The 12,271-nt window shown below is 47.5% G+C and overlaps 2 protein-coding genes across 7 annotated transcripts in view; one reads left to right on the top strand and one right to left on the bottom strand.

Annotated features, from left to right (window-relative positions):
- Window positions 1–4,462, bottom strand: part of AHRR (aryl hydrocarbon receptor repressor) — an 88,632-nt gene extending 84,170 nt beyond the window's left edge. For 2 of the 6 annotated variants that reach the window (XM_080378592.1, XM_080378586.1), the window contains exon 1: window positions 3,882–4,070. The gene's annotated coding sequence lies outside the window, so the exon portion shown is untranslated. Of the gene's footprint in view, window positions 1–3,881; window positions 4,071–4,356 lie in introns of those variants that run through there. The other 4 variants (XM_080378587.1, XM_080378585.1, XM_080378584.1 and 1 more) reach the window with 4 other exon arrangements.
- The window catches only part of LOC308060197 (uncharacterized protein), a gene marked incomplete at its 5' end in the record, with an annotated part of 33,128 nt that continues 24,817 nt past the window's right edge, over window positions 3,961–12,271 (top strand). Inside the window, one exon of the mRNA XM_080378621.1 lies at window positions 3,961–5,342. Coding sequence (XP_080234747.1) covers window positions 3,961–5,115 — 1,155 coding nt within the window. The 3' untranslated portion in view covers window positions 5,116–5,342. The remainder of the gene's footprint in view (window positions 5,343–12,271) is intronic.

The raw sequence follows: 12,271 nt of genomic DNA, 5'->3' as shown, positions 1-12,271 counted from the left end.
ATGCTGCCCTGACTGTGAGGTGAGAGCATAATATTTGGAATTTCAGCAAAGGAAAAAGTTCAAGAAGCTACTCAGCATCATGACTTCCAGGGATCAGTACACTACCAAATGTAGCAAACAGCTCCTGGGAAAGCAAGGCAATGACCCCAAAACTGCCACGTATTCAACTTCACTCTGTCTCAGCTCCAGCATTAACAGAGCAAGGAGAAATCCACTAACGGCGGATTTTTACAGTCCTAACAAGTAACAAAATTTGATTTTATGTTGTTAGCACGTTTTCCACAAGCTAAACCTACCAAAATGACCACCATTTAGCATCAATACAAATCAAATTTAAGAGTAAGGAATAAATATTTAATATCTTTAATGCATTGACAGGGACTGCTGTTGAATACAGAGCCATAGCTCTGGTGCACCAGGCACCGCTGCAGTCACAGGACAGGTCAAATACATGATTACAAACAACGTGGTTTGCAGCCCCAGCTTAATAAGACTGCATCATGCAAATTTATTCATTGCCTACAGATGCAGCCTTGATTCAAAACCATAGACAGTACGGCCCAGCCCAAAGCAATCTCATCACGTGACAAGTACCTGGGTAGACTAAATGCTTTGCTCAGAGACACTCGTATTAAAGGTGTTCCACTGACACAGGCTGCTAAGCACTGCTGTCTTGCACAATTTTACACCATCTTCCTACACTTGCCCTGCTGCTGCATACCAGAAGGCACCTATCAGAGGGAAAGGGTAAGATCCAGCATAAGGTTTCAAAAACAAAGGTAAAAGAGACACGCTGGGGTTTCTTGCAATTGTAGCTGCGCGCCTGCGTACCTGAGGATTGCACTTGAGTGAACAGATCCTACCTTGTCTACACTGCAATGGTGGTATCACACACTGGCCCTACGGACCTCGGGGGATCGTGAGTATTTGGGGTGCATCCCAGTTAGCATTATGTTGGCATCATTTCGTCCACCCCACCTGCGCAATCCCGGAAGACCATCCATTCAAATTCTGCAGTTACCCATGTCATATTTGTTATGTTGACAACAGCACAACACAGCCACAACTGCTACAGAAACCACAAAGATCATGACTCTGAAGGTAAGTTGAACGAAATCCAAAATTGCCAACAGGGAGCTCCGGACTGACAGAGACATACTACCAAAGCATTTCTGTCTCAGGATGTTCGGCTGGTCCTTAACACTGAGTCAAATTCCTTGGAAAGCACCTTGAAATTTTCATTCTTCATGCAGACACAGGAGTCTGCTTTAGGGTCCTCTTCCTGGTAAAGAAAGCATCTACTCAGTACACTTAAGGCTGCATATTTGCCCTTGTATCCACTTTCTTTGCTTTGACCTCAAAATGTTTGTAGAAATCCTGGTCTGCATTTGCTAGCAGCAATTTGCATAGAGGGCCAACAACAAAACTGCTTCTCCCAGAGCTGCAGCTCTTGCTTCTGCTAGCCAAGTACAGCCAGATTTATTCACATATATATTAGCATATACCTCTGACATATAACTGACCTTCTCATACCAGCAGGTAGCTGACAGGAAATTAATTTCTGGAGCAAAGACAATTTTTTGCTTTTCGCATCTTGTTGCAGCAATGGCCCATTCTGAGCATCAGTGAGCACTGCATGGCTGCAAAGTCCTCCTGTCCTGCTTGCCACGGCCATGTGGTGACAGTGACCACCACCAGCGAGCTGCCACAAGCAGGGCAGTTAGGCAGTAACTATGTGGGAACATTCACATTGACAAGGCTCCCCTTGACCATGTCTTTGCCCATACCAGGGAAGCAGGCGGGCACTGCCCGCGGTCCAGGTAACCCCGTTCAAGTGGGAGCAGCCGGAGCTCAGCAAAATCGCACTTGTGTCATTCAGGCAGATCGTGTTAGCAGTTGATGAATTGTGGTTATCTGAGCTATAGCTTATTCCTCATGGGTAAGCCAACTCAAATTGAAAACATCACCACTCTTCAGAAACGGGTTTGTGTGTGGACATGAGTCAAATTAGAAGCAATGTCTGAGTTAGGACACCAGTTACTCCACAGTGAAGACAAGCCCATGTTATCCAAATTCACCCCCTTCCCGGGACTCAGCTTTATTGGTTATTCAAACATTACTGAAAAAAAAAAATCCTGGCTGACACTTCCTACCCAAACTTGGCAATTCCTTAAATTTTCCTCCAAAATCTGCTTTGTCCTAGCTGTCTCTGGGCACAAAGAGACACTCCCACATCCTTTACATTCCAGTTGGGGCTAATTGAACTCACATGTCAGCATGAGTCAGCAGTAATTACCAGGAATATTAAAGAAAGATTTGGCACCGGACCTTGGTTATTCAACAGCAGAGCCCCCACGTTTAGTGGGGTCTTGGGTTGAATCAAACCCCTTGAAAACACGACAGCAAAAGCTGTACCAAGTTCTCAGTCTAGTTCAACTACTTATGGGCAGTTCCTGATACCAAAAGTGTCTTTACTGCATTTTTAGATATACCTACAGGAAGGCAAATCTAATGGTAAAATAATTTCTGACTACTAAATCCTCCACGGTGGAGTTTAAACCTGTTTACACGCTGAAGCTGACGAATCAATATTAAAGCGGCTGCCTGGTTTTTGTAAGCATCCGCGCTGCAAAGCGGGCCTAGCAATGCATTTCCTCCTTACGATTCCTGGACAGAAATCCGAATCGATGGGAAGTTGAGGTAATAACATACCTTCCCCTCCCACAGCTCATTTGGAATGAAAATCCTGAAACGACAACAACCCAGCTTTTCCACATACGAGCGTTCAGTCCCTGCCACTCTTTGCTGAAACGGTCCCCCTCGGAACCCCTTCACTCTGGGGACTCCAGAGCCTTGTGCTTCCAGAGCTGAAGGCTGGAGGTGTCCACAGACCAGCCCAACGCAGCCCCTCAAAGCCCAGTCCTCTCCTCGAGACCAGAGAACACTCGAACACGCTTTTACGGTCAACTACAGAAAAAAAAAAGGTTGTCACAAACATATATAGTGACACAGAGATGTGGTGGATGCGGCAGTGAAAAGTGAGGACTGCCTCAGCCTGTGCTCAGGGGTGCGGGCAGGAGCAACAGCATTAAAGTTACTGTCGAAACCTTAACTGGTAACTCACTCTGGATCTTAATATCTGCGGTATTAGGTACGTTGTTTTTCAAGGAAATAAATTCTTGCTCTTGGTTGCAAATTAACCAAGTGTCTTGCCAGTGAATTCGATCTTGTCAGTCATTAAGTCTCTCGCTTAAATGCAACGATTTAGTCTTAGCCCTGGATAATAACACTCTCTACGGTTCATAAAGGAGAACTGTTTTATTTTATCTACTGCAAACATATGTGCATCAACATTCTTCTCAACAGACTACTTCTGAGCCCAACCAGATCATTCAGTTTTATTTAAATCCAGTCCCGGTTGTCTTTTTGAAACCTCCAACTACCAAACAACGTCAAGCATATTCTTGGGGTTTTCTGGTGGTTTTTGTTTCTTTTTCTTTTTTTTTTTTTTTGGTCTTCAGAGTCTATCTCCTAGAAACTCACTAATGACGCACAAACATTGTTTGTGCCCGTCTTCAGAAAAAGAAAGAAGTTTTTTATGTGATAGAATTTGGATTTATGCTATTTACATTATTCTTTAATAAAGACATAAAACTACAGCTTCACCCGAAGACATACAAAATTCTTGTTTACTAAACAAAGTAAAGCAAAGTCAGAAAAAGCGGCAGAGCCCATACACATGCTTTGCCCTTCCCTCACTGATTTCTCCCCCTTTGCTGTGTCAAACCGAAACGCAACAAGAATTTGTACCTCTGAAGTTAGAAACCGCTGAAAATGAAGGTCTTCAGGGGAAGCGCTGCCTGACCCCAAAGGATACTCACCCTGTCCAGCGCCAAGCGACTGCACTTGGGGCTCGGAGGAGGCGACGTGAAACTTTATGTCACTTGCTTTCCCCTCGGCATGTCTCTCGAGGCATCAGTGGCAAGGATGGGCGAAGCCAGACGTGGCCAAGGTGGCACGGCTGAGCCCTTCGCCGCTCCGCTCACAGCCCTGGGGCCAGCGAGGCAGCGCCCCGGGCATCACCCGGTGGCCAGCGGGCACCCGGTACCTCCCGGCGCTCTCGCCTGGGAGCTGCGGCCGGCGCCGGCGCCCGGGTGGCAGCTGCGGGGCGCGTCCGGCGCGGCTGCGGTCCCGCCGCCACCGAAACGGCCGGTGGGGAGCCCCGACACCCCGGGGCGGGCGGGGGGGCGGCCGGGGAGGGGAGGTGGCCGGAGCCGGCGGGCCCCCGGGCCCCCCGCGAAGCCCGGGCTGAAGCCTCGCCTGCCCGCCGCGAGCTCTGGGGATGCAACGACTTACCGCACGGTCCCCGCCGCCACCCGCGGGTGCAAAGTTTCTGCGGGCGAGGAGCAGCCCCCGGCCGCGGCGCGGAGCGGCCGGCCCAGGCGCGGCGGCGGTGCCGGGGCGGCGGTGCGGGAGCGGGCGGCGGGAGCGGCCCGGAGGGCGCCGGGGGTGGGGAGGATGCTCGGCCGCCGCTTCCTCGTGATTCAGGTGGCGGGCTGGCGGCCGAGTGACAGGGCGAGCCGCCGGCTCTCCGCTCGCACGCGATCCCCGGCCCGCCGCCGCCACCCCTGGCCGGCGGCAGAGGGCGCTGCGGCGGCGCGGCGGCACCGGCGGCCGGGGGCGGGCGGCGGCCGGCGCGGCGGGGACCGGGCCACCGTGCGCCGCCGGACGGGGCCGCGGACCTTCAGCGCGCTCCTCCGCCGGAGCTGGCCGCCGCTCCGCCGCGGGCCGGGAGGCCGAGCCGGGCCCCCTGCTGCCCCCGGGGCCGTGCACCTGCCCGCGCCGCCGCCGGCCCGGCGCTCCCCGCAAGTTGGAAAGGAGAAAGTACCGTCCGCGTCCGCCCCCGCGCTACCTGGAGCCGCCTCAGCCCCCCGGCATCGCCGCCTCCGGCGGGGGCTGCCCCTGCCCCACACTGCCCCGCCGCCCGCCCCGGTCTCTGCCCGGTGCGGGTTTCTTTGCACTTGTCGCCGTGCGGGGCAGAGGCACATCGCTGCGTACCGCACCGGCACTGCGGGGCAGCACCGCATTTACCGGCTTCGCCAGGAAGCGCAGTAACAGCTGGGAGGTTTTCTCTCATTCACACCCCCCCGCCCTCCCCCGGAACATTTTGCCGACGGATTGCTGGTTTGTCCTGGAAGTGGCAGGGGATCCCCGGCAAGCAGCGGGGCCTTTTGCAAGTGATGTTAGATGCTGGTTTTGGTAGGTACCTAAAGCGGCTCTCGCACGGGAGGCGGCAGGACAGGACAGACCAAACCAGAGCAGGCTGATGTGGAAAGTCCAAGGTAACAAACCGACAAACAACCCTCTCCCTGGTGGGATGCTGGTCCTTAGCAAGGGGATCCAAACGTTGAAACTCCAGCAGACTTCTGGGAGTGGTTGCTGTGGGGAGGAACTGTCTACTGCTCCGCAGCCTTGGCCTGCCGCAGCGTCCCCTCAGATGCAGGTGCTGTGGCAGGTAACACCCTTCGGACAGCAGCACCCTGCACCGCAGTGCTGCAGCTTCTCGGGGCCCAGCTGGCTGAGCTTTATATCCACAGGCAATCCTTTTAGGAAAGCCCAATTAGCAAAAAGCAGGTGGCAGGAATAATGTATAGGAAAGCAAAGAACTCCACCTTTTGCCAACCACAGAATCACAGAATGCTTTGGGTTGGAAGCGGCCTTTAAAGGTCACCCAGTCCAACCCCCCTGCAATGAGCAGGGACATCTTCAGCTAGATCAGGTTGCTCAGAGCCCCATCCAGCCTGACCTTGGATGTTTCCAGGAATGGGGCATCTACCACCTCTCTGGGCAACCTGTGCCAGTGTCTCACCACTCTCATTGTAAAAAATTTCCTCCTTACATCTAGTCTGAATCATCTAATAGATCTTTTATCCATACAAAGCTTTACTCTTGGGTTGCTTGTGGTACAGACGGAATGAAAATGTACTGCCTAGGCATGAATTTACTGAGGAAGGCGTGGCGAGGAACAGGAGTGTTAGAAAGTGCCTGAGCCTTCCCTTCTCCCCTCTCGACCTGGACAGCAGTGAGGAGGGTGGCACCAGCTTCATGGGTGGCCTGCATGGTTGCACTTGTCTGGCTTCCCAGCTTTCCCAGCTGTTCAGAGCTGTATCTCTCTGCAGTGCCCCACTGCCTGACCTCACGATCACTGTTAAGTCTTTGGCTTGACCGCTCTTGTCTTGCTTTTAGCAGAGAGCCTTCACTTTGACAAATGTACCCGCATAATAAGCTTCCATCCCTCTTTTGCCCATGTTCTTTAAGATGAGGGGAAGTCCGGACCCCAGCCCTCCTGTCCTGTGCATGAAGATGGAAGAGCCCAGCTCACAGGAACACTATTGTTCCAGCAAAATAGAACCAGTCAGTGTTGTTGATTGCTCTGTTACATCTTCCCAGACAGAGCCTTGGCTATAAAAATAGATGCAATAATCCACATGGACAGTTGCAATTGTAAACGGCATTCAAAAGGCAAAAACGGAATTCATAGTTTGACACAGACATATCCCCAATCCGTCAGGATGTGACACACTAGCAACGTGTCTGTGCCAAACTATGAATGCCGTTATTTACTTTTCTTCTGAATGTTGTTTAGGATTGTAACCTTCACAGTAAATTAGTGTATCTATTTTATATCGGACATATTCTGAGAGGCTTTGGTATTGTCTACACTTACTATATTCACAGAATTGATGTAAGTTAGACCGATTTGGGCCACCATAAATCTTTGGGGACTACAGACTGTGCTTATGTTAGGAGGATTTGCCAGCATAACCCTACCAGCAAAATCCTATCTGGCAGAGGCAAGGCCTATGTTTGGAAAGAGAAATCAAAGGCCATCAACACTGAATAGCTCTCCACTAGATGGAACAATGGTGCTTCTGCTGCCAGGCCATTGACAGGGAGTGATTTACCCAATAGAGAAGAGGGGGGCTGCGGGGTGGGGGGGTGGAGTCCAGAAAGTGCTGGATAATGGTGAGACAGTCATAGGACAACTATTGTTCATCACTTCTCCTGGTGAACTCAGTGCTACAAAGGAAAGCCAGGCAGCCAGGAGGTATCTTGGTGTGTGAAGACACATCTGAGCTCATTGACCAGGCACAAACCGGCTCTCCTTCAGAAGCGGTGTCACCCCATGGTGTTCAGATCACTCTACCAAACCTCTTAGTGAATTCATTTGTCTGGGAACAGCGCCGAGCTAGCATATGTCCAGCTTGGAATTTGGACCCTTTTGCACCTGTCTGCATCGATACTTCCGAAGATGACAGTTCAGATGTTTTATGGGAGCTTATTCCATGTACAGTTGAATGATCCAGCCTGCAAAGACAGTATTTGTGCTGTGTTTTCTTCACTCTCCGGTTTTTAAATTTTGTTAAAAGTAATTACATTTGCCAGGCAAGGATTGTTTTTCATAATCTCATGCTGCTGACTGTTTATACTTATACCAGCTACGTGCAGATCTTTTTTATACAAGTTAGGCTTTCTGAACAACTGCCAGATAGTTCTGCTTTTCTTCTTGAATTTTAATTGCTTACTTGCCCAGCATCTATTTTTAAAATGGAACTGTAAATGGAACAGTAAGTTCCATCACTCACCGTAGAGGCAGGAGGTCAGTGCCCTTCTTACTCCTCCTCTGCTCCCTCCTGCAGGGAAGGTGAAGGAATCAGGACCTGAGCTCTCAAGGCATTTAACCATGGGCATAAGCATTTAAGTTCAGGAGCGCATCTAGATAGGTGTAGAGCTCAGTATTTCACAGCACCGAGACCAAGGTTTTCAGGACATACTGATTTGGTGTTAGCAGTGCGATCCATCTATAGTCATGTGCACAAATACACACATATACATAGAAACACAGAAATGGCTGTTGTTGCAATGCACATAGAGTAGGAGGCTAGAGACTCGCTCAGTCTCGACTGTGTTGTGTGGCCAGGAAAGCAGGTTCTGGATAGTGCTATGAGGTAGCTTAGTAAATCCGCTATAGTAAATCTGTGCCTGCACAGGGTTTCAAAGCAGAAACTTTGAAATACTAGTCTGTTTTCTTCTCAGATTCCCTCTATTTGGTTGAAAATGTGTGTTCATTCAAAGGGCTTGTTTGAACGCTAAACCTAGACTGTCATACACACCTTCCTTTTCAAGACCCCATGCAATCAATTTCTCCCATAAGCCCACTTCTCTTCTGGAAAATAATTACAGACTTCAGTCTTCATCTGCCTTTTTATGGTCATCATTATTTCAAGCACCCACATACTTAGAACATACATTTTATCTCTAGTACTATAGCTTCTTGAATGTAATTGGCTTCTCAACTGGATCCTTTTGCTCATTTTTTAATATTTCCCATTATTTTTAGACTACCAGGAAGGGAGGTGGTCGTGTGCAGGAAACTAGCAGGGAGCTGGAAGCCAATGTAATTTTCTTCTTGATGCTTTAAATGACACATGCTATTTGAAAAAAGAGACAGACATTCTTAATATTCTCATAAACACAAGCATTTCCTCATGAAGCAACACTGGTTGCTTCTTATTCCTTCCACACTGCTTTTATAAACTCTTAAAGTACAAAGTGATTGAAATAATCCAGATTGCCAGAGCTAGCAAATTACCTTATTTTCTTTGAGTAGTTTTTCAGAACTATCATATCCTATTTAAAGAAGAAAAAGAAAAAAAGAAGGTAAGACGTTCGGATAACATTCTTGTTAAACTGCAAGCTGTCCTCACTCCAGATTTAGCCCCCAATTTAATCAACTGTCCATAGCTGCAGAAGAAGTGAAATCGCAGCTCAAAAGAGCGTCTTGATGACCAGTTGGGTTTTGGTTTTTGTTTGTTTGTTTGTTTGTTTGCTTGTTTTTAATTATTATTATTTTCCGAGATGTGCTTAACTGGTATTGGGTAGCTCACTGAATTTGCATACTTCTAAGGGTTGTCTCTATTGACCTTATCTTACTGTTACATGGCATCAAAAATTTCATCGTCCAAGCTACTTTTGCTTCCATTTTCTTCTTCCTACTCCTTAGAAAGCTGCAGGTCGGTAGGGCTGTGGTGCTGATGTCTCATTGAAGGCTTCTGAACACTGCAGGGAAAGAGGAACTTCAGTTGCTGCGCTTCTGCTGCTGCCTGCATGCAGGGGCTGCTGCTTGCTTGCTTGCTCAGCAAGAAGCCACTCTGGGAGCCACGGGGGAGAGAAGGCTGAAACCACTGCTCGCTGTGGCTGTCTGGAGTAATGGTAGATCCAAGTTCTCAGATAACAGCCCCCTAAAAGTGACAGTGATCTTGATATTGAAACTCAGTCACTTTTGTCTTCACTTCCCTGCCAAGGGGAAGGTTGACCTCAGCAGGGGTGGAACCTGGTGTTTAGTGCAGAAACTGTACGTGGGTGCCTGGGGAACAGAACCACCTTTAAAAGCCACCAGAGAAAGGGAGGTGAAAAAGAAAAATCAAATGTTTTTAAATCAATGCAGAAATCTCAAAAGAAGATTACAAGATGTTTCTTGCATCCTTCTCTGGCACTTTTTGCACACTTCTGTGTTGTTCTGCATGCTCCAGTTCTGTTTCTAGCCATTCCCCTGACCTTTCTTGCTTAGAAGTCCATATGAACCTGTGAATTGCAGCAAAATGCAAGGAACATTGTTTAAAGCACTCATGTAGAGACTGAAGAAAAAAGAAACGTTTTTTAGAAATCTAAATTCTAACTGTATTTTCCCGATGGGAGTAAGCAGAAAGAACATAATAAGAAACTATTTATAACAGCACATTATGAGATACCAAAATATGATTCGTCATATTATTCATTTATTGTAAGAAGACATACAGACAGCTAAATGGACTCAATTCCCTGAAGTATTAGAAGAGGGTGCTAAAGCAACAGGGAAACGGCAGAGCTGAGCCCTTATAGGTCATTATTGTCTATAAAAATCAATAAATAACTGCATCATGTCAGTGAACTTTTAAGTCAGTCCATTCCATATGGTCCATCTTTCCTCAGACAAGTCAGTTGCTAAAAACAAGCAATAAATCATCTCCATTCTTTTATTTTAATACTGTAAAGAATATTTGTTTTTATAACCAAATTGATTTAAGACGTAGCGTGGCCACAAAACATTCTAAACAGATGTCTAACTTGAAAGACACTAGTATACTTTCTTACCCTGTAGTCATGGAAATTTAGGGTGCATGCAACCTGAAACTTGGATTTTTAAGCTCAAAGGAAAATGCATTTAGATAGCATATATGTTATTATAAATATTTATTTGTAAGAACTGAATTCAGTGAATAGAAAACATGCTTGCTGCACAGCTCTAGCTAAATTAAAAGCTGCACAAACAGTGAAGTTGTTACAATACTTGGGATTTATGTGCAGAGGAAATATCACTGCATTAATATGTGGATTTCTGTTTACAGCTATAGATGGCTCAGAGAAAGGAAAGGTTTTTTTGACACATATATGAAGAATCTGATGTGTAACACAGCTCATGAGCTTTTATAATTGTCTGTGCATAGCACTTTCTCTGAGAAGTATTAGAAATGTTTCATCCCAAGAGATGCAGCAATGGAGGGGCACCAAATGCTTCTTTCTTTGACCTTGGTCTCAGGGGTATGGCAGTATGGCAACCACATTCTCTTTCAGAAAACTGCCTGCTGCCTTCCTCTGACTGTTCCATTGACTGGTAAACCGGGCATTGCACATTCATCAGACTAATCTGGAGCTTTTCTAGTAGAGGATTAGAATGTGTAAAGAGGCTAAACTCAACTTAAACGGGGCAAAGCCAACCACAGTGAAAAAGGACATAAGCCTGATCTTTTTCTGAGTCCTGTATAAGACAGAGTATCCTTCTATCAGGAAAAAGCTTGCAGACCTGTTCTGAAGCTATGCCAGTCCATCTTGCCCCTGCACACAACTCGCTTGGACAGTGCAGACATGAGGAGCATGTGTGGCTGACTAGCACCGATCTTACAGTGCCCCATCACTGACTTCCTGCCTCTGCTCACCCTGCTCCCTCTCTACAGCCCCCAGTTAGACACTACCTGAGAAGGGCAAATGAGGCTTTTTCCTAAGGGAGCCTCTAGCATATGAAGCAGAGTGATGTGGGAACAGGTGCCAGGCTGTGATGTGGATGAGCAAAAAGGTGGCACCGGGCAGGGACATCCTTAGCTCAGTTGCCAGTATCGCTCTGGAGAGCTCCTGGAGATACTTGGAGCAGCCCTAAGCTGCCCCCTCCCAAAGAGAAGCAGCCCATAAGCTGAGGATAGGGTACACTGGACTTCTCCTGTGGAGGACAAAGATGTAGAGCAATTGTTTTTTCATGCTGTGGATGTCCTTATGAGTTTTAAGCTGGCAGAACAGCACTTTTCAATAGTGGATGCTTGTGTATGTGCACATGGTGAGGAATAGGAGGGTAGATCTGGGCACATTTTTGTGTTTTCATTGAATTTAAAATGTTGACTACTGTAAACTGTAATTTGATGTCCAGCTTGAGCACCTGGACCTACCAGGTTCTTTGTGGAGGGTTTTGAGGGAAAGAGGGATTGCATATGGTTAATGGTACAGAAAATGGGAGCTCCGCACAACTCAACAGCTTTCTTGCCTGTCCCACCATGAAGTATTCACCTTGGTGAGCTGGGAACAGCCCTGTCTCTTGTGTTGCCCCAGGAAATAGTTTGGCTGTAGGTGTTCCATGGACATGACTTTGTACAAAGTATAAGTGTCACTAAGTGTGCAAATATTATGCACTTGTACTAATAGTAAAAGTTCAAGTTAGGGAAAAGGGAGAAAGTGAGATAATAGTTTGAACACAGTGAAGTCAAAGTTACTGGAGTAGACTGCCTTCCTCAGGGCTGTTGCAGAAGACAGCAACCCAGCTTTTAGATCTAGAGGCACTTGCCCTTGGGAAGAGAACTGAGACAGGTGAGTCTTGCCAGCACAATACCTGATAGTGGTTTAATCACTTACATGCTGATAGAAATAAGTTTTGGGAACCCTGTAGCTTAGAAGATAGGAAGCAGGCAGAAATTTTGACAGAGCCTGTCCTCATGAAGTTTGGTGGTTCATGACATGTCACCTCTGTATCAACTGGCATTTTTAACAGCCACATCCCATTCAATCATGTCAAGCCCCTCTTCTGCTAGGTCATCTGGCAAGTTCAATATTTTCACCTCCCTCTGCTGTTATCCTTGGCCTTTGATTCTCTATCTCTTCTTTTCTTTTCCCTTACCTTAGAGACACC

The sequence above is a fragment of the Falco punctatus genome (assembly GCF_963210335.1).
Source record: "Falco punctatus genome assembly, chromosome: 3".
Lineage (NCBI taxonomy): Eukaryota > Metazoa > Chordata > Aves > Falconiformes > Falconidae > Falco > Falco punctatus.
The sequence above is the reverse complement of the archived record's forward strand: the minus strand, read 5'-3'. Positions and strand labels throughout refer to the sequence as shown.